Source organism: Agelaius phoeniceus, chromosome 7, assembly GCF_051311805.1.
Source record: "Agelaius phoeniceus isolate bAgePho1 chromosome 7, bAgePho1.hap1, whole genome shotgun sequence".
Taxonomy (NCBI): Eukaryota; Metazoa; Chordata; class Aves; order Passeriformes; family Icteridae; genus Agelaius; species Agelaius phoeniceus.
In genome coordinates, this window is record NC_135271.1 from 26,591,782 (window position 1) to 26,610,448 (window position 18,667).

Genomic DNA, 18,667 nt, shown 5'->3' on the forward strand with positions numbered 1-18,667 from the left:
GCCCATGATACTATCAGTACTAGTGAGTTTTTCATTGAGGAACCTAATTTGATTTATGAGCTGACTTTTCAGGAGCAGGTCTGGTATTTTTGGATTATAATGGTCTCCTGAGTTTAGGGGCAATATGCTTAGATTCTGGATTGTGCATGTTCAGAGAAACCTGGTAATGCAACTCTTTTCTGTTTGTCAGCTGTTATTTTTTAGGATATCTGGAAATAATTTGGAATCACTTTGATCAAACCATGTGAATGTCTCCCTTTGCAGATATCAGGCCACTACAGGACTTGAACAATGCCAGGGTTGTGTCTCACTCTGGCTCGGAGGAAGCATCAGGGTGCTCATCTAGGCGGAAACGGAAGCCAACCTGCTACAAAGAGCCATCAATCAACAGGTTGGGCTTTAAACTATTAATTCCAAAGACTGTTCCCATGCTGCAACCCCTGCTCAGCTCTCATACACTAACTCTCCAGGGCTGGGCCTTCTGTTGCTTTGTTCAAAGTTCTTACCCTTTGTGTTCTGTGACCCTCCTCTTCTACCACTGTGTGGTTATGCCAAAATTCTGCATCAGTACAAATGGATGTTTAAGCTTCTGGTAACAAGCTGCCAAAGATGTTATTTCACTTGTTGAAATGAGCACATCTCTTGGCAGACTGCATCTGTGGCACTCCTGTGCTAATGAGGCAGTAGCACAAGGATAAAAGGTTAAAGACAGCCCAGCAAAAGCCCTGATTTCATTTACATTCTGTGATGACTAAAATTTTAGACACCTGAGTAATACTTTCCCCCTGAGAGCATCCGGTATCTATATTCACTAGCAGATATACCTAAATAAATAGCAGCATCTTTTCCCTAGGAAACTGTAGATTCAGTACATCCAATGGCTATTGCACAGTCATGTATTCCTAAAATGACAGCTTCATAGTTATATAATGTTTCTGGTGTGTTTTTCCCTGCAAAGTGTCCCAGTTTGAACTTTCTGTGAATAGCTGGTTATATTGCACCAGAAAGTACTCTATTGGACAAGAAACAAACTGTACCACTTAATCATCTTATGGGGAAGACCTGCACTAAAATTAGAAACTTTAGGGACTAAAATCATACATGAATTCAAGGAATACTTGATGGTTCAATGTAACCCTTTTGTTTCTGCAGGAAACTGAGGCAGGGTGACCCATTTACAGACACTGAGTTCCTCCACTCTTCTCTCTGCAAAAAAAAACCAAAGCCTGTCAAAGCCAAGGGAATGACCAAGAAGATGAAAGAGAACAAAGAATGGCTTCCTGAAGGATGTCTCAGTGCCAAGGCAGGCAAGTTGGTTACAACAGAAAGGATTAGAACGGTGGTTGAAAGCAGCCCCCAGGCTCCTAGAAGCTCGCGCGTTTAGCCACAAGGCTACAGCTTTGAACACAGAGGCCCAAGCAAAGATGGAGGTGGCTGACCAGGCAGATGAACTATTCCAACTAAGGCAACCCAAGGACCAATTTGACAAATTGAGCCTTGTGCCATGTATTTCTTCTGTTTTGAAATCTTTAGGACTTATGGAGTGGGGAAAGTGGTTAACACAAATTGATGGATGTCTGTTTTAATGATGGGCATGGCCCTTATGTGCTGTATGATTAGCTCCTAGCTATCTTCTGCTTTCTTCATGTTCTCTGCCCCTGGCTGCCATGTAAAGCTCTCTGCAGCAGAAGATGAGCTCTATACCATATATTAAGGAATATTTAAAACACAGGGTGCTTAGGACTGGATCTAAACATGTCTTGTCTTAAACATTCTGAGTATTGCTACAGGAAAGGTGATCAGAGGAGAGGGTCCCGTGGGACAGAGCTGTTTAAAAACATCTCTCCTTTTCCTATCACTCCTTGCCCTTGTTAAAAAGTACCTCCTTCAGCCTTCTTGTAGCCCCTTGAGGTACTGGAAGGTGTGATAAGGCGTCCCTTGCACCTTCTGTTTTCCAGGCTGAACAACCTCAACTCTCTCAGTCTATCTTCACAGGGGAGGTATTTCAGCCTCTGATCATCTTTGTGTTCCCCCTCTGGCTTTGCTCCAACAGGTCCATATCCCTCTTAAACTGGGAATCACAGAGCTGGACAACAGTACTCCAGATGGGGTCAGTTGTGTTTCAGGAAATCCTTTACTCTTCCACTGCAGTACCCACTGGCTTCAAGCACTTGCTTTTCTTAGGGTCTGCTGTGTAACTTTGAAGATCATTGATTTTAAATGTTGAGAGAGTGGTGGGGAAAAGAAGAGATCACACCAGTTGTAAAAGGGAAGGAAATGTGCCTCTTTGGAAGCAGGAAAAGTGTTTCCTCTATGGCAGAGCAGGGAGAGGGCTGCTCTTTTCTTCTGACCATACTTACTCCTTCTCCTTCGCACTTCAGCAACAACTGTCAGTTCACGAGGATAGGCTGGGTCTTGCTGTACTCTCTGTATTCAGAGGACTCCAGAAGATGGAAACTTCATTAGTAGAGGGAAAACAGTGTCATCAGCAGTCAGGTAAATGCTACTACATAGCTTACATTTAAGCTGTACCATTAAGTTATTAAAACTAGGAAAAAAAAAAAGGCCTGAGATTCAAAAATGCCTTCTTATTTATTTGTTCAGTTTTCTGGAAGTTACCAAGCTTTCTCTGGTATTCTGTAACTCTGGAAGCCAGGTAGGAGCTAGTCAATAACACTTAGAACACTTGTTATAAGTGCTATTGTATTAGAACGTGCCTGTATTGATCCACTGATGTCAGAAGCCAGGCCAGGAACGTAGATCTCCAATTGTTCCCACTAATTGTTTTCATTGTCTCTGTGGGTCAGAAATGGGACTTTTTCCAGCTGCACTTATGTGCTTGTGCTAATAACAGAATAGTAGATTGTATTCATTGACATTGAAGGTATGGAGACAGGTGCTAGCAGTTACAGAACTGTGCTTCAAACACAAGGTAATAGTATCTCCTTTAGTCTAACATTGGTATCTCTATCCTAATCACCACCTCGAGCAGTCAGCTGGAGGGGGAGTTTGTTCATGTGTAACCAGTTTGTTTTGCTGAGCAATGATGTATCAGTTTGTATTACTCCCAAAATAAAATTTCAGTGCAAATGGTATTTTCAAATTCTTGTACACTACCTGATATTTACCATGACACTACACATGACAGCTGTGCCTAGGCTAAAACAAATTGAAACTATATTCTAAGAAGGGAGATACTTTTTGTTTATATCAAATTGCAACAGTCTGTCCCAGCCTGTACTGGACTGTCTGTCCCAGACAGTACTGTACAGTACTGAAAGCTACTGGAGTCTCTCTCTGAGGCAGTTTCCCCATATCTGCTAATCACACAAAGGAAGGAGACACAAAGAATGTTAGTTGGCTTTTATTTTAGTTTGAATTAAAAATATTCCTTAAAAAAAACCAACACACAACCATGGATGGAATAAGTTTTCACAGTCATGATACGACTTGCCGTAAGACAACAAGGGTAAGTAATAGCCCAGACAATGGAGAAAAGTTTGCACCTTTATGAATTGTAGGGTGAGGGAAGAGGTTAACAGTTCCTATGCTTCACATCCAGTCAGAAGGAGCATAACTAAATGCATGGCCTGCATTTAGACACTGCAGCATGGCTTTGGTAGGCTCTTAGCCTATAAGGCTTATTTCCAGCATTTACTAAGTGCTACTCAAATGCTACAGTCCTGACTGTAGCAATGGAACCACATCCCTTGGTATCAGGACACTGTGCTCTGGTTGGCACTACAAGATAAATTCAGGAGGGCTGTGGTAGAGCTGGCATAGCCCTCTGAGCTCACTTATACTCACTGGGAAGTACTCGAGAGAGAAGGACGGTATTCATTTCTAAGGTCTGCTGCACATAGGTCACTGCTGGTTTAACCAGAGCTGTGACACAGACTGGCCTTCAGACTGAGAGGAAGAGATAAACATAGATCAAAGTCACAGAGAAAAACCTCAGGTCTGCTGTGAACAAAACTAGGAATCCAGACCAATACTGAGCTTTTGTCAAATTCATCTGCTTAGCAAAAGTAGGGATTCACCTAGCAGCTCAAAGAGTTTCAGAAAACATGATTTTCTAAAAGTTTAAAAAGTGTCTATGTTCATTTTTATCTAGTGTTTGTAAAGTTACACAACAAAGCACAATACAAGCAGAACAGAAAAGCCAGGTACATGTTTTCTCCAATATCCTAAAGTTCCCATTAATTCTTGTAATTTTTTCTTTGATGAGGGCACTTGTATTTCTTCTCATTCCTTTAAAGTGTCTGGAGGAACTACTGCACTGGCTGCATCTACCAAGTACCCAAAAATTTATTTCTTGGTCCTTGACATTTTTCAGGCTGAATTTCAATTTCTGGTTCATGTAATGCTTCCTATTATTGCTGCAGCTTCTCCCACCTTTTCATGGGAATCTCCTTCAATTAGAGTATCATCTATATATTAGTATAGTTTCGCATCTGGAGGGAGTGAGACTGTAAAAATTCAGCAAGATTGAGCAGTCATGGGTGAATGTTTGTACCTTGGAAGGAGCCTATTAAAAACCTAAAACTGATGAGAGAACAACTGCTAAGAAAGCAAGAACAGGAAAAAAGAAAACAACTGCAATTAAAAACAATGCAGAAAGTAGTCCTGACAGATCTCAAGGTGAAGAGTGTGCTCAAAATGCAAAGCTTCTTCAGTCAAAAGCTGTAACATGTTCTAGTGAGACTGAAGTCTGTGAGATGGGGCAGAAGGTGTGTGAGGAGGGTTTTGACAGGAGGAATAGAGACTGTGGTGTGGAGCACCATTCCCACTCTCCTGATGGAGTCCAAGATCTTGACGTAAATATGAGGTAAATCCAGCACAGCTGTAGAGTCTGGAAAGTGTTGACTTAATGCAGCAGGTTAAGAAGGGACCTATCTTTGAGACACAAAATGGAGAGCTTGCTAAAACCCCCAGCTCATACCTTCTCAAGTCATGAAGTTCCCTTAGGTGATTCCAGTCTACAGAATTCACTTTTCTTGAGGAAAGCGACCTCCAGTGCCTGTGCTTTGCAAGAAGACTCAAGTGTGATCAGACAGAAAATCAAGAGAAAAATGAGTAATTGGGCAAAGAGATGATTCTGATAGGAAGTATCTACCAGTGTGATAATACCAGATGGCCAAAGCTGAAGAACAGCCTAAAAGAAGCACAACAAATGAGACAATGCCACTTACACTCTGATGTAAGTGGGAGACACTTTGTTAGGGGAGCTTGAGTGCAACCCATGCCTTAAGCTTTGGGCATAGAGGCCAGCTTCCGCTTCAAGTTTTCAGCAAGCTTGTCCATGAACTCAAAGGTGTTCAGGTAATCAGAGCGTGTGACACTGGCAGGGGGAAACAAAACAAGACAGGTATTAGTTGTATAGACTCTAAATAAAGCAGAGGAAGACTGTTCAAAGAACTCTGTTTTGCCTCTAAAACCAAAAGAGTTCTCTCCTACTCATCAGGCTGGGTTTTTTGCCATAAGACTCTGGGAAGAGGTAGCCAGGTGGTATTTTACAGTTATGTAGGTCTTCTTCATTTATCAGGATCTGGCCACCATAGCTAGACTGTCATACAAAACATGTAAATCTTTGCAGTTCCTTCTTCACTTTTTTCTCCCATTCATTTGGTGCAATAGCAGGGAGAGAGCAATCTGCACTAAGTTGCTTGGGTCAGGGAGTGTCTCATGTTCGTTTTACAGCACTGGGTACAGGAAGTTCTTTGAGACAGACTCCTGTTCTTTACCACACTAAAGATAACATTTCAGCCAATGCTGTTCAGAACCACCATGTAAAACAGCCTTTTCTAGGCATAGCTGGTTATTTCAGACACTTACTTAGGAAGGCCTTTGATGCAGGCAGCAAGGTCCTTTGTCATGAAGCCAGATTCAATGGTCTCAATGCAGACTTCTTCCAGGGCAACTGCAAAGTTCCTAAGGCTACTGTTGTTGTCCAGCTTAGCTCTGTGAGCAAGGCCTCTTGTCCATGCGAAGATGGAGGCTGAGAGAGAACACTGGGTTATTCTATCTTTCCAGAACTTCCTGAAAGTTGCTCTAAATCATCATGTGGAACAATAATTGGATTTTTTAATACCAATAACATGGAAAGCAAACTGAAAAAAAAAGATACAAGATCTGGTATGGGAAAGAACACTTATCTTCATTTAGGCAAAGTATCCTTTGCCTTTTGTGGAACTTGAAAAAAACAACCAAAGCAGACCTCAAACTACTCACTGCCTCCAGTAATCTCTCTATGCATGTAATTTTATTTTCTCCCTGCCCAAGTCAGAAAGAATGACAGGTGGTAGGACCCTGTAGTTACAGAGAATATTGTGACAGAAGGGTACAGTTCTTTTCCTAACACTACATTATGCTCTGGTCTCTATGCAAATTTAGAGGATGCTTCCCCTCATGTCCCATTTCATGTGCCCTTACACTTTGAGTGCGTACACGGCTTGGGGTGTGGTTGGTTCTTCTGGGCCATCAGAAAGAGTTATAAAAAACAACCAACCTAAACCTTAAGGCCTTGTGGCTATAAACCAATAGTTTCCTGAAGAGTGAGTGCATAAAGGCTAAGTTAGGTCTAGTTTATTGCTTGCACTCACTCCATTCCAGCCTGTTTTTTGCTTCAGAGGCTGTATCTGTGTCTGTAGAGACCCAGAGAAGCTGACTTAAGTCATGAGAGGACTGTGGAGGTGTATTCCCTTGCCTCCCCCTCAGGCCACACTGTGATCTGAGAAATACTCATTAGGCCTTGGAAAACCACACCTAAGCCCTTCTCAAGCTTGTCAGAAACACAGGAACTAGTGGTGTCTAATGAGCACCTTGTTTTTAAATGAACAGCCTTGCAAAGGTATTTTTCTTGCCTGAATAGCAACCCAAGTTGAATAATATTTTTGTTACTGAACTTTCAAAGAAAGTTACTGACTTGAATTGCAGCCAGGATGGAAAATTACTATAACTAAAGCCCACTCTCTTGTAAACCCCGTAAACAGTGACCCAAAGTGAGACCCCTCCAGCTCTTGATTATAAGGAGCTAATGCATACTATACCCTACTCTCTAACAACCCTTTAAACAGCAGCCCAAAATACATCAATGCTGTAGCCAGGACTAGTGATCTATTTTTCTCTCTTTTCTCCTCTTTTTCTTTCTTTAATTCCCTCTTTTTTTTTTCCTTTCTTACTTCCTTTAATCCATCTTTCTCTCTTTAATTCCTGTCTTCACTTTCACTCTGCCCCTTTATCCAAAACCCACTGCTGTGTGCTTATATAGTAGGTATTTCCATGCCATGTGTGTAATTTTCTGATCTACTTTCTGATTATTTGCAGACCCTCTGACTTTTGTAACTTCTTTTGATCAATGAGCATTTAAGAATCTTAGGTACCTTCCTTCCCCTTAAGGGTCATCACAATCTCTGGAAGAAAAATGCACTATGACCTGCAAGTTTCCCCACTAAGTAGTACAGTTGTCTACAGAAAGGGTGCAGATGTTCTTACTCTAAACTTGCTCTTTCATGTGTAGAGATGATGAAGGGCAGTGAAAAGCAGCTCACCAATGGGGTTAGTGGAGGTTTCTTGGCCTTTCTGGTGCATGCGGTAGTGACGAGTAACTGTCCCGTGAGCAGCTTCTGCTTCTACAGTCTTGCCATCAGGGCAGATCAGCACGCTGGTCATCATCCCCAGAGAGCCATAGCCTACAAAATACAAGTTTCAAAAGCTCAGTGTCTCCTTTGGACAGCTCCCTCAAATTCCCCTTCATCTCCCCATCCTACAATCCCCCTACATCTTCCCACTGATGGAAGGAAAATCCCTGAACAGCAGAGCTGCAGTAGTGCTTCTGCAATTAACTGGCAAGTCCCTACACATCAAAATAACAGTTCATCTGAACATGAAGTCCAGCTGAACCATGAGCTATAGATATACAGACATTCTGCACCATTTCAAGGAAATTAGTTTTCTTACCTAATTTGCTGGACAGATTTCTACTGAAAATGTATGGTAAGAGAACAGTAAGTGTTGGGCTGTTTGTCTTTCACACAGGGTGACAGGAAACAAAACAACTTATTAAGAGCATCGCTCTTGTGAGAGGAACAAACAACTTCTGATATTGGACATTCACACCAGTTCTAACCCTGTAGGTTTCAGAGATCTCCATGTTTGAAAGCTGCTTTGTTTAGAAGTCCAACACACATCCTTGTTCTGTGGGAGGCAGTTTAGTGGCACTACTTCAGAAAGAGTGTATTACATAAAGCCACACATCTCATCCTGTGGAATTCTGCATCCATATTTGTTTTGGCACCGTGCACCTTGGTTATACAGGATTTTGATCAAGCATTACAATTATGTCTAGTTAAACCTATCAATATCTCTCTTTACACCTGACAGGTAGCTTTAGGTCCTGAAAGTTTTATGACTTATCTGCAGAGCACCTGCCATCATTCTCAGCAGCAGTCAGCTTAACTCAAGCTGTCAGTGACAGAGAACCAGCTATCTAAATACTGTCCATGAGACTAGAAAGCCTACCAGTTATCATGTGGTAGAAACTTCCCTCCTGTAAATAAATACAACTACAGAGTCTACATTCAATAGATTTTCTTGTAAAAGCAAAATCAGAATTTTTTGACTGATACCTCCATGAACTGGCAACAATTTTGAAACACAAGTTTTGAGACGGAACATCACATCCTGGGCCATCCCATAAGATGTGACAGAAGGACACAAGAGACTGCCACTAAGCCTGTTTCAGCATGGCACAGGAAGCACCTCATACCTTGTGCAACAGAGTCAGACTGCACATCCCCATCGTAGTTCTTGCAAGCCCAGACAAAGCCTCCTTCAGATTTCAGGGCCTGAGCAACCATGTCATCAATGAGCCTGTGCTCATACCAGATCTTTTTGGCTTCAAACTGGGACTTGTATTCTCTAGGAAACACAAACCAAAACACCTTGTCATACAAAGAGGGAATTGCACAGTCTGTACATAGATGCACACAGATACGACTAAAACCAAAAAACCCCTGCATTCTCTTTACTCTTTTTTCCCTTGGCTGCTTCAGAATCATAGAGGCACCCACAGAGAATCTGTGGCTTTATTAGAAGATATGGACACCACAGCCACATGTAGCAGAGCTTTCCACATTGAGTATTGTGCTTTGCAGGACAAGGGAGACTCTGACAGAGATGGCATCCCCTGTGCCCTTAAAGAGTTGCTGAGTGTCTGAAAAAGCAACTCACAAGGCTGGAGAGGATGTTCCTGCTGCAGACTTATGCACTGCAGTAGGAAGTACACAGCTGATTACCTGTCATAGATGTCTTGGAAGATGTCTTTGAAGCGGCCATCATATTTCTTCAGAATGGTGTTTTTGGTGCTCATATAGAGGGGCCAGCCTTTAGACAGTGCCATCTGGAAGGAACTGTGGGCAAAATCCTTGATAGACTGGTCAAGATTGTACATTCCCATGGCTACACCACCACAGCCTGTTAGTGGAGGAAGAACAGATAGGAATCAACTAGATTTAGTTTGGGTTTAAGAATTTTATTCTCCCCATAGCATACTCTGGCTGGCAGGCAGACTGGTGCTCTTCCCAGATGTCTTAATCTAGTTCTCAGTTTAAAGTTGGTTCTTTCAGGAGAAGATTTGCTTTGTGTTATCAGTTCAAAGCTCCAGCAGTTCTGTGACACATGGATAGGAAAGTGGTTTTGTTTTAAGGCAAGTACATCTTAATAATGTGATCTAATCCCTCTAAGAAGTTTTGTTCTAATCCAGCCTAAGTACTCAAGCACACTGTGACAGAAGTGAATGTACTTGAACTCCTACTAGCCATTTAAGTAATACAGTCTTTTTCTATCAAAGCAGCAGGCAGCAGTTTGGAGCAGGAGGTCTCAGTCAAAGTCAGAAAGGGATGTGCTCACACCTTAAATGCTTTGCACCTTCAGACCTAACTCCAGCAGTCAAGGACTGCTTTGCCTAGCTCAGGTAAACAAGACTCCACATGAATTCCTGCATTTTTTTTAGCACATGTGTGGCCTACCCTGCTGCTTTGATCCACCCGCTCAGGCTCACTTCTAGCAAGTTGTGGGAAGAATGTGCCAGTCATGTGGGTGCTCAGGCAAGTCCTGAGAAGGCTCTGAGGAACTATCAACATTCACATGACTTAGACTGTGTAAGGCAGATGTATTAGAAGCACAAATGGAAGTGTGCTGAACTTGCAGCCCAGCTCACCCAGAAGAAAGCAGCACTCAAATAATGGAAGAGGATGATTGTGGGTGAAAGTAGGGTCTAGAGCTTCATGAGAAAGCTTTGTCATTTTCAGAGCACAACTCTGTTTCCAGTGAAAAGTAGATACCATGTACTTAATTTTAAGCACCTCACTAGCACCAACTATCTAGTTTTGTACAGTACCAATATTAGGGATCTTTGTTCTAGAAACACCCACATTTTTAAAATATCTATTTTTCCTAATATCCATTTATCCTTACCACCTTCAGATGGTTGTTACTATATGGACATACATGCAGAATGAAGAGGGGAAGCCAGAGGAGGTTTATCTGCTTGCCAAGATAGCAATGTCATTTAAAGTTGATATTGGCAGAGAATGAAATTCCTGTTGTTACATGTTATCCTTCCCTATGGAGTCAAGGACAGTTCAGGGTGTGATCAGCGACAGAGACTGTGTCCTTTGGAACCATGATTTCATGGTTGCCGGATGACAGCTGTTAAGTTTGAATTAAACAGCTATTTTCATACATGTAAAAGAAAATCCTTATTGCAATCATACAATCCTACTGCCTCCTAAAAATCTCTTGACTCAGTGTCAAGGTTGAACATATTAGTACAGCAAAAAGACAAGCTTCCCTTAATCATTTGGGAGATATGCTGGCACAAAAGTTATCTGTGGGGAGGGCAGCTCCCTAGAGCAACAGCAGTAATCTGCCATCTTTGCACTTCCCTGCCTTCTGCTTGCTGATGCAATGCAGAGTAGCAAACAAGACTGGCAGCTGGATGGCCACACATCTCCAACACAGGCTCACCAGTCACCTAGCAAATGAAAACAGATTGGGACTAGCCACGAAGGTGAACTCCAGATGAAAGGCTATGCAACAAGAGATGATAGAGATGTAGGTTCTTAGGAGCAAGCATGCCAGAGGAATCAAGTATTACAAAGGAGGGTCATATGTCAGTCCTGGTAGCTGTTTGCCAAACCAACTGCACACAAACAAGGGTGCTGGTTTATGTGGTTTCATTTTTTTTGTAGCTAAATAGATCACCGTAAGACTTTACATCCTGAACCCTTTGATTAATGACAGACAGAGACATGACTTGTATGATGTTTCCTTGAATCCTGCCCCTTAGAGCAAACAGCCTGAGTTCTGGAAACATGTCTGTAACTGCTTCCATTAACAAATCCCAGCAATGTCAGGACTCTTCTGAGCCTTGCAATGTCTGCAACCAGCAGAGCAATAGGGAGAAGAGTGACACCAAAACCTTTAGTACTGCATCTATTAAAACAGTTACAGCCTACACAGTCAGGAGCATCCTTGTGAAATCCTCTTTCCACCTTACAGAGTAAGTGTTAATTCTCATTTCTCTTGAGCATATAAAAAGACTGCTTCATAAAGAAGGGCAAAAACTGCTAAGGTATAGAGATCAGCAAAACAAACTACACCCAGAAAGAATTGCACATGGATTGCTCTCAAATATATCTCCCCATAGGTCAAACCTAGTTTACATAGTAAGTTTGCCTCTGATCAGAGAGAAAAACATATATGCTGCTACCAGAGTCATCATATAATGAGCATGACAGGTGGCCAATCTAATATGATTGTGTTCTTGATGTGCCTCTTTGATCCCAGGAAGATTTCAAGGTACTTTCAGTACTTGACCAATAAATGAAGAAGGCCCAAACTTTCTCCCCCATCCTCCCTCAAAGTCATATTTTACCATCAAACAGATCTTACTGATATGTCAAGGTTGAATTAAATAAAAAAATACCAGTGTATCAGTTTTAATCACTAATTAGAGAAAATACCTACTTTCAAAGTTATGGACCAGATATGTGACTGGTTTGCCTCCATCTGCAGGAGTGTAGGTCATCTCTACTTTTCCAGGTCCAGGTACCACAAAATCGGTTGCTCTGTACTGTTAAAAAAAAAAAAAACGCCATGATAATTTTTCTATCAGGAAGAGAGAACCATAAAAGACAGTCCTCATTTGGAGGGCAGGTTACAGAAAAACAGTTGTACTAAAAACCCCATTAAGGAGACTTTCTTCAGCCATATCGTCACTGGATGATTTTACTAGAGCTTAGAAAGACAAGAGTCATGGAATCACTTAGGTTGGAAAAGACTCTTAACATCATCAAGTCCAACAGTGAACCCAGCACTGCCAAGAGCATCACTGAACTGTATCCTTAAATAGTCAAAAGTCTGCCTATTTCAGAAGCCATCTTCCCCTTTAGGGGAAAAAGCTTCTTGGGCCCCCATCAATCAGCAGAGTATCTACTTTTGCAGATGTGCTGAAGTTTTAAAGTGCAGAGTATTTAGACTGTTGTGTGGTTGGTGGATAGAAAGGCTCCTCTCCTTGCCTTAAAAAAGCCATTCATATTATAGCTACTGATCTTGTAGGGTTCATACATCATACAAGATGACATTTGAAAGGCCAACCTGTAGCAAGAGCCTTTGAAGTTAAAAACTTTAAGTATTTAAATGCTGTCTCATCTTCCCAATTGTCCTGAACAGTACTATTTAAGGTTACATTTCCTTGAAATTTATTATTCTTTTTCATGTAGTTTCCCTCCTATTAAGGGAATCTGTTCCCTGAGCTGTTCTGAAGTTAGTGTCTCGCTCCTATGTCCTTTGTATGTTCTGATATTGTTCCTTTCACTTTAATCTCATAATTTTGCAGGGTTTCAATCCTTTCCCTTTAATCCGCTGCTTCCTATTATTTTAACCTTATCAATTTTTCACAACCTTTAAGGAGGTGGAATCCCATTCTTTTCTAGTGTCAGGGTTCTGCAATTATTTTCCTCTTGAAAACTTATTATTTTACCTTCCTAAATTACCTATAGCAGGTAATTTAATGACTTGCCTTCATTTTGCAGGTTTAGCCACCTATTTAAGCACTTGGCTCTTCTAGAAGACTTCTCTTTTGCCATGTTTGGTAACTTTATAACATATGACTGCCCATGGAGAACAGTATGACTGATTCTTATCTTCCAGGCTATCCAGAGGGCACAACACAGACATTGGTTCCAGGGCTTTCCACAGCCTTGTACTACCATTGTCAGGGAAGTTCTGATAAAAGAGATTTCCCTACTTCTGTACCACAGCCTGATGTGCCCAGGTCAGATATGAACTCTGCAGGTGTGCTGTGCAAGAAACAGAACAAAACCACACCCCCATACAGAAGGCAATTTTGCCCACTTCTAGAAATCACTCACTTTTATTCATTTTTGCTGTGAGCAACATTTGACACCAGAAAGTCTTGCAAAGTAAGAAGGTGGGCAGCGTAAAATATTTTCTGAAGATTCATAAAGTTCTTACGTAGGAAGGAGCGTTCTAGGGAGATGAAGAACAATAACCTAGCAGAGTTAAGTGTCTAAGTACAGGCTTGTGTAATCCAAGCACAGGTTTCTGAATGCTGTTTATACAGTGACACTGCTCAAGGGAGAGGCATGAACCAGGCTCTCCCACACTTGCCGGGTGCAGTACAAACAAAGTGCTAGCACGTGTGTGCTCCCAGGTGGAATGCAAGGCACAGAGCAGGAGCACAGGGATGTCTAAGTCTTTGGAGCTCTATACCAGCCAGGAATAAGCCTGTTAAGACAAAAAGAGGGGTAAACACTGGAGTGACTCACTTGATCCCCATAAGCGTGACGGCCGATGACAATGGGTTTCACCCACCCAGACACCAGCCGGGGAATGTTCTTGCAGATAATCGCTTCTCTGAAGACAGTGCCACCTAGGATGTTTCTAATTGTGCCATTGGGAGACTTCCACATCTGCTTCAACTTGAACTCCTCCACTCTGTTCTCATCAGGAGTGATGGTTGCACACTTTATGCCAACATTGTATTTCTTTATGGCTTCAGCAGCTTCCACAGTTACTTTATCATTTGTAGCATCACGATGCTCAATGCCCAAGTCATAGCTGTAACAAAGCCACAAACACCATCAGGACTTCCCAGGACATTTTTTTGTGTTCAATAGGAAAGAAACAAGACCCTACATGTGCTTGTGAGTGTAGCTGCAGCATTCTGCCACAACTGAAGTCATCCCTCTTCCAGTGCAAATGCTGCTGGACTGGAAGAAAACAGACTTATACAGTGACATTTCTCCTGTTAGTGGAGGTTGGTAGGAGATGGGAGAAAGGAGAGCTTCAGTTTATGGCTAAGGTTTGCTGCAGCATGGGACAATATCTCCTCTGCCTTGCCTTTTGAGTTTCCTGCAATGGCATCTGTCAGTTGAGGGTTTTCATTGTATGGAGCAGCAAAATCCCCAGATATGAGCCTTTATTTCAAACCTCTTGTGCTGAAGGCTCTGGCTTCCTTCATGTACTGAGCACATGAAACTATACTAGACTTAAAAACTGCTTTGACAATGGACCCACAATCCTGCTCTGGCAGCAAAACTGCCAACATTCCTCTCAAACATCAGAGGAAGGTCATTTCCATACTCACTGTTTTAATAGCTTTTGGAGAACAATGGGTGCCCAGCATGGGACAGCCCTGAAGCACAGCCAGCTGTACATGAATCCAGCCACTGTGCTGCCTCAGCCAGAGGTTTGCTTGCCCTCCTCCCACCCTCTTTGAAAAGGGATGTTCTCCAGACTGTGTGCATGTATTATGCTGCTGGGCTCCTGTCTGCCTGGTTCCCAACACCAGAAAGCCTGATGTAGGTGGCATACAAGTGGCAGGGGAAGAGGTCAGACTTGTGGGTTTAACTATGGCAGATACCACTGAAGGCCTCTGTCCACATGGCTAGGAGCAAATGTAGCTGGATATTTCTCTAATAATTACAGCTCAGTGGCCAGAAAAGGAAAAGATTATTTGTTCTGCTTGGCCAGATGCTATAGATAGCATGTCCCTTTTGCTGTAGCCAGCTGCTAGTATTTGTTATTTTCCAGAAGGGAGTATAGGAGCACAGCCTAGCTTCAGGGAGTAATTGCAACAGTTAGCTCACATTGTCAACAGCAGAGCTCAGGCTCACAGCCATCGGGGCAGAGTCTGTGCCCTACACACACCCTTCTGTCCTCTGGGCAGATCTTCAAACAGGCATGGCAAGAAGCCATAAGCCCACTCAGGGGCGCAGGATGCTATGCTTCAAGTCAGGGAGTGGCTGAAACAGCCCATATTTCTTCTCACTGTTTAAGCTGCAGGGTCATGCAGACTGTCCAGGTGCTGGAAACCCCAAGACACAGGAAAATAAAACACAGGCCATGTCTCTGAGAGACTTTCTTAGAGGCACAGCACAGGCAAAACTCTAACTCACAACTCCGCATGCACTGCTTACTGCTGTGAGGAACATGCTGGAGGGCATGCTTCCGGTGCTTAAAGAAAATCCATCAACACCTACTGACACATGCAAACTTCAGTACATTCAGCTGAATGTCACAGAGTCATTACCTGTGCAAATCCAGATCTACATAAGGAAAAATCAGCTTTTCTTTAATCAGCTCCCAGATGACCCGTGTCATTTCATCTCCTTGCATCTCCACAACGGAGCCTCCACGGATTTTTTTAGACATCTTGAACTGCAATAGGCATAAAAAAATCCAACCTAAGTTAAAAGCTACTAATACATGTATCCTGCATTTTTACAACATAACTAGGTGAGTCAGTAACATAGCATACAGGATCTCTCCAAAGTCTTGAAAATAACCTCAGTTTATCCTTAGTTTCATGCTACGTGGTATTTTCCTTAAAGCCCTAGCTCCTAGAGAGATCTATGTGAGATAAAAAGGTTAATATCTTGACAATTAAGGGCATGGCCTTTAATTATGACTGTATCAAAAAATTTAAAAATATGACCAAATTCTTCCCCCAAATTCCACAGAAATAGATGAGCACTGTTTACTTTTAGATTTCACGAGTTCTAGTCCAGTTACCTGTTTCTGAAAATCAGGGGTTAGTGGACATGATTACAATGACAGCTCATACTGCCGAAACCACTAAGATTAATATGCTGTAAGCTTCTTTATTAACTTTGTCCCCCACGAAGGAAGGAAACAGGTAGAAAAATCCAAGGGCTACACATCAAGAGTAGTTTCTTGTGGCAAGCTTTATTTCTACAGATAAAATAAATACTGGACAGATTTGTTTGCTGTAGGGAACAAAGGCTAAAAAAAAAAAGAACTTGAACTCTGCCCTTCTATTTGCACTTTGATCTTTGTCAAGACAACCTCAGAAGGCACTGAACTGCTCTAGAGTGCCCTTTTTTCCAGCAGCCACAGTTTCTTGGGTCTCGGCTTATGCAAGAGCTATGACTTGGCAAGCTCCTCCCTCAGACAGTCCTGTGCTTGTGTGCAGCTGCTGGGATAGTACCGTGAGATAGCAAACCCTTGTGCCTGAGGCTGCAGTCTCAGAGACCAAGGGCCAGGAATACTTGATCCAGAATGAAGGGTCCTACTGTACACGGGATCTGTTCCTCTAGACCAAGTCAGTCCGAGGTGTGAGGCTTGCAGAGCAAGGGCCTCCCATTACAAGCATGTTGGGAGACTATCCCAGGGTTAAAATTTTATTTATTTATTTTTAATTAAGTAACTTGTGCTGCATTTCCAAAATCCAATCTATTAAACAATTTTAGTCTGGGAAGAGAATAAAATTTCTAAGCTATGTTCACAGGATCAAGCTTTTCCAAACCTTTTAAGGCACAAAATGAAGAAAAAAACCCCCAAAAAACCACCACCAACAAAACACCAAAAAAGACACCCCCAAACAAAAAAACAAAAACCAAAAACCCAACCAAAACCCCACCCAAAAAATAACATAAAACCCTAAAAAAAAATTGAAAAAATAAAATGAGGTCACGTTACAGAGACTCAGTTTAAAAGATAAACTACTTCAGGCATTTCTATCCGTAACACAGACAGTACCTTGGCTTATATTGGGCTTCTCCAGTCCTCAAGGAGAACTTGAACTTCATATGACCCCACTCTATCTGAAATCAGTTTACTTATGCAAGTATTTTGAACCCAATTTTCAATTGTGGCTATCTAAATAATAAGGTCTGTATCACAGTCCATAGCCTAGGCACAGAATTACTACTGTGGGAGAGTTCAGTTTTGCTTCTTGGATCAATCTGAGAAACAGTCTGATTCATTTAAGTAAAAATGTAGACAGGCACAAACCCAGAAAATACTGCTTGCTTTGTCGTTTGGTTCCACTTAACTAAGACAAATCAGACTATGTCAGTCACAGAAATCGGTCTGGCTTCAGAAGCATTTGATGCTGCTGCCACGCAGAGAGCACAAAGGTGGGCGAGAAACACCTCCACTGATGCGTGGGAACAGCAGCCTCTTCAAAATCTCTGACAGCATCCAACATGTTTGCGTGATCATGGCCAGGCACTGGCACTTGTCCCATCCTCAGCCACCAGTGCCCCCAGTTTCTCTATGAACTGGGGCAGTACTGCACTAGCATCCCTTGTCTGCACACCAGGCAACATGCCGAGAGGCTCCTCTAGAGAGCACACATTCCCCAGAGTTCAACTCTGTCACTCGTCCCCGCTGATTTTATACTGAACTGCCAAAATCCAGCAAGGTCTTTCCCCTGCAGCAGCTCTTTAAACACACTTAACCCAGGCACACAGCCAAGGCAACTTAGAAGAAACCGTCTATTTCCAAATCCCTCTTGGTCCCGCGGACGGGCTCGGGGCCTGCGGGCAATAATTAACTATTGCAACAAGTCCGTGACTCCGGCGTACAGCTGATCTCCCGGGAGGGAGCGGCTGGCCGGGGGCACGGAGCGGGTCGCTGGCACCCACCGAGTTCTCGGCTGCACTCGATTTTTGGCTGTACTGGTCCCTGGCAAGGCGATCTGGTGGCACACGGGGGATTTTCCCACCGGGCCGAGGGCAGCAGCCCCGCCACGGCAAAGGCTGAAACCCCGGCACTGGCACGGCCGTGCCTGCGGCCACTCCCCAAGCGGGAGGGGACAGCCGAGGGCCCCCGAGCCCAGCCCGCACCAGGGACACCACCGACCAGCGGGAGACCCGAGGACTACGTGAAGAGACAGCCTGGCCAGGACAGGGCGAGCGATCCCGGGGTGCAGCACCCTCAGCGCCAGTCGCAGCGGGCGGGGCGCGGTCGCGGGGTTCCGCCCGCCCCAAGGGAAAAAAGCCCTTAAACACAATCGCACCCCCGAGGGACCCGCTGCGGGGCGCCGCGCCCGGGAGAGAAAGGAACAAAGGGTGCTGTGCGGCGGCCGGAGCCGCGGCGCGCTGGGGCGGTGGCGCTGCCCTTTACCTGCGGGCGCGGTGCCGGTCCGTTCTCCGTTCCGTGCGGCGGTGCGGCGGCGCTGCGGGGCCGGGCCGTGCGCAGGGCCCTTTATGTGGCCGCGCCCCCGCCCCGCCCGGCCCCGCACCCGCGGCGCCCCCTGCTGGCCGCGCGCGGCCCCTCCCCCCGGCGGCGGCGGCGCGGAGCCGCTAGGGGGCGCGAGCCTGGCGCGGGGCCA

General features: G+C 43.7%; 2 protein-coding genes across 2 annotated transcripts in view; one reads left to right on the forward strand and one right to left on the reverse strand.

The window, feature by feature from the left end:
- The window catches only part of LOC129122801 (uncharacterized), a 74,567-nt gene extending 71,428 nt beyond the window's left edge, over window positions 1-3,139 (forward strand). Inside the window, exons 8-9 of the mRNA XM_054636793.2 lie at window positions 265-391; window positions 1,153-3,139. Coding sequence (XP_054492768.2) covers window positions 265-391; window positions 1,153-1,384 — 359 coding nt within the window. The 3' untranslated portion in view covers window positions 1,385-3,139. The remainder of the gene's footprint in view (window positions 1-264; window positions 392-1,152) is intronic.
- Window positions 3,140-3,348: 209 nt separating this feature from the next.
- On the reverse strand, window positions 3,349-18,592 carry IDH1 (isocitrate dehydrogenase (NADP(+)) 1). The gene is made up of 9 exons (XM_054636794.2): window positions 18,460-18,592; window positions 15,620-15,747; window positions 13,854-14,145; window positions 12,031-12,136; window positions 9,297-9,474; window positions 8,768-8,919; window positions 7,551-7,691; window positions 5,836-5,998; window positions 3,349-5,341 (listed from the first exon to the last, which is right to left on the reverse strand). The coding sequence occupies exons 2-9, from the start codon at window positions 15,739-15,741 to the stop codon at window positions 5,248-5,250; spliced, it is 1,248 nt and encodes a 415-aa protein (XP_054492769.1). The 5' UTR covers window positions 15,742-15,747; window positions 18,460-18,592; the 3' UTR covers window positions 3,349-5,247.
- Window positions 18,593-18,667: the final 75 nt, after the last annotated feature.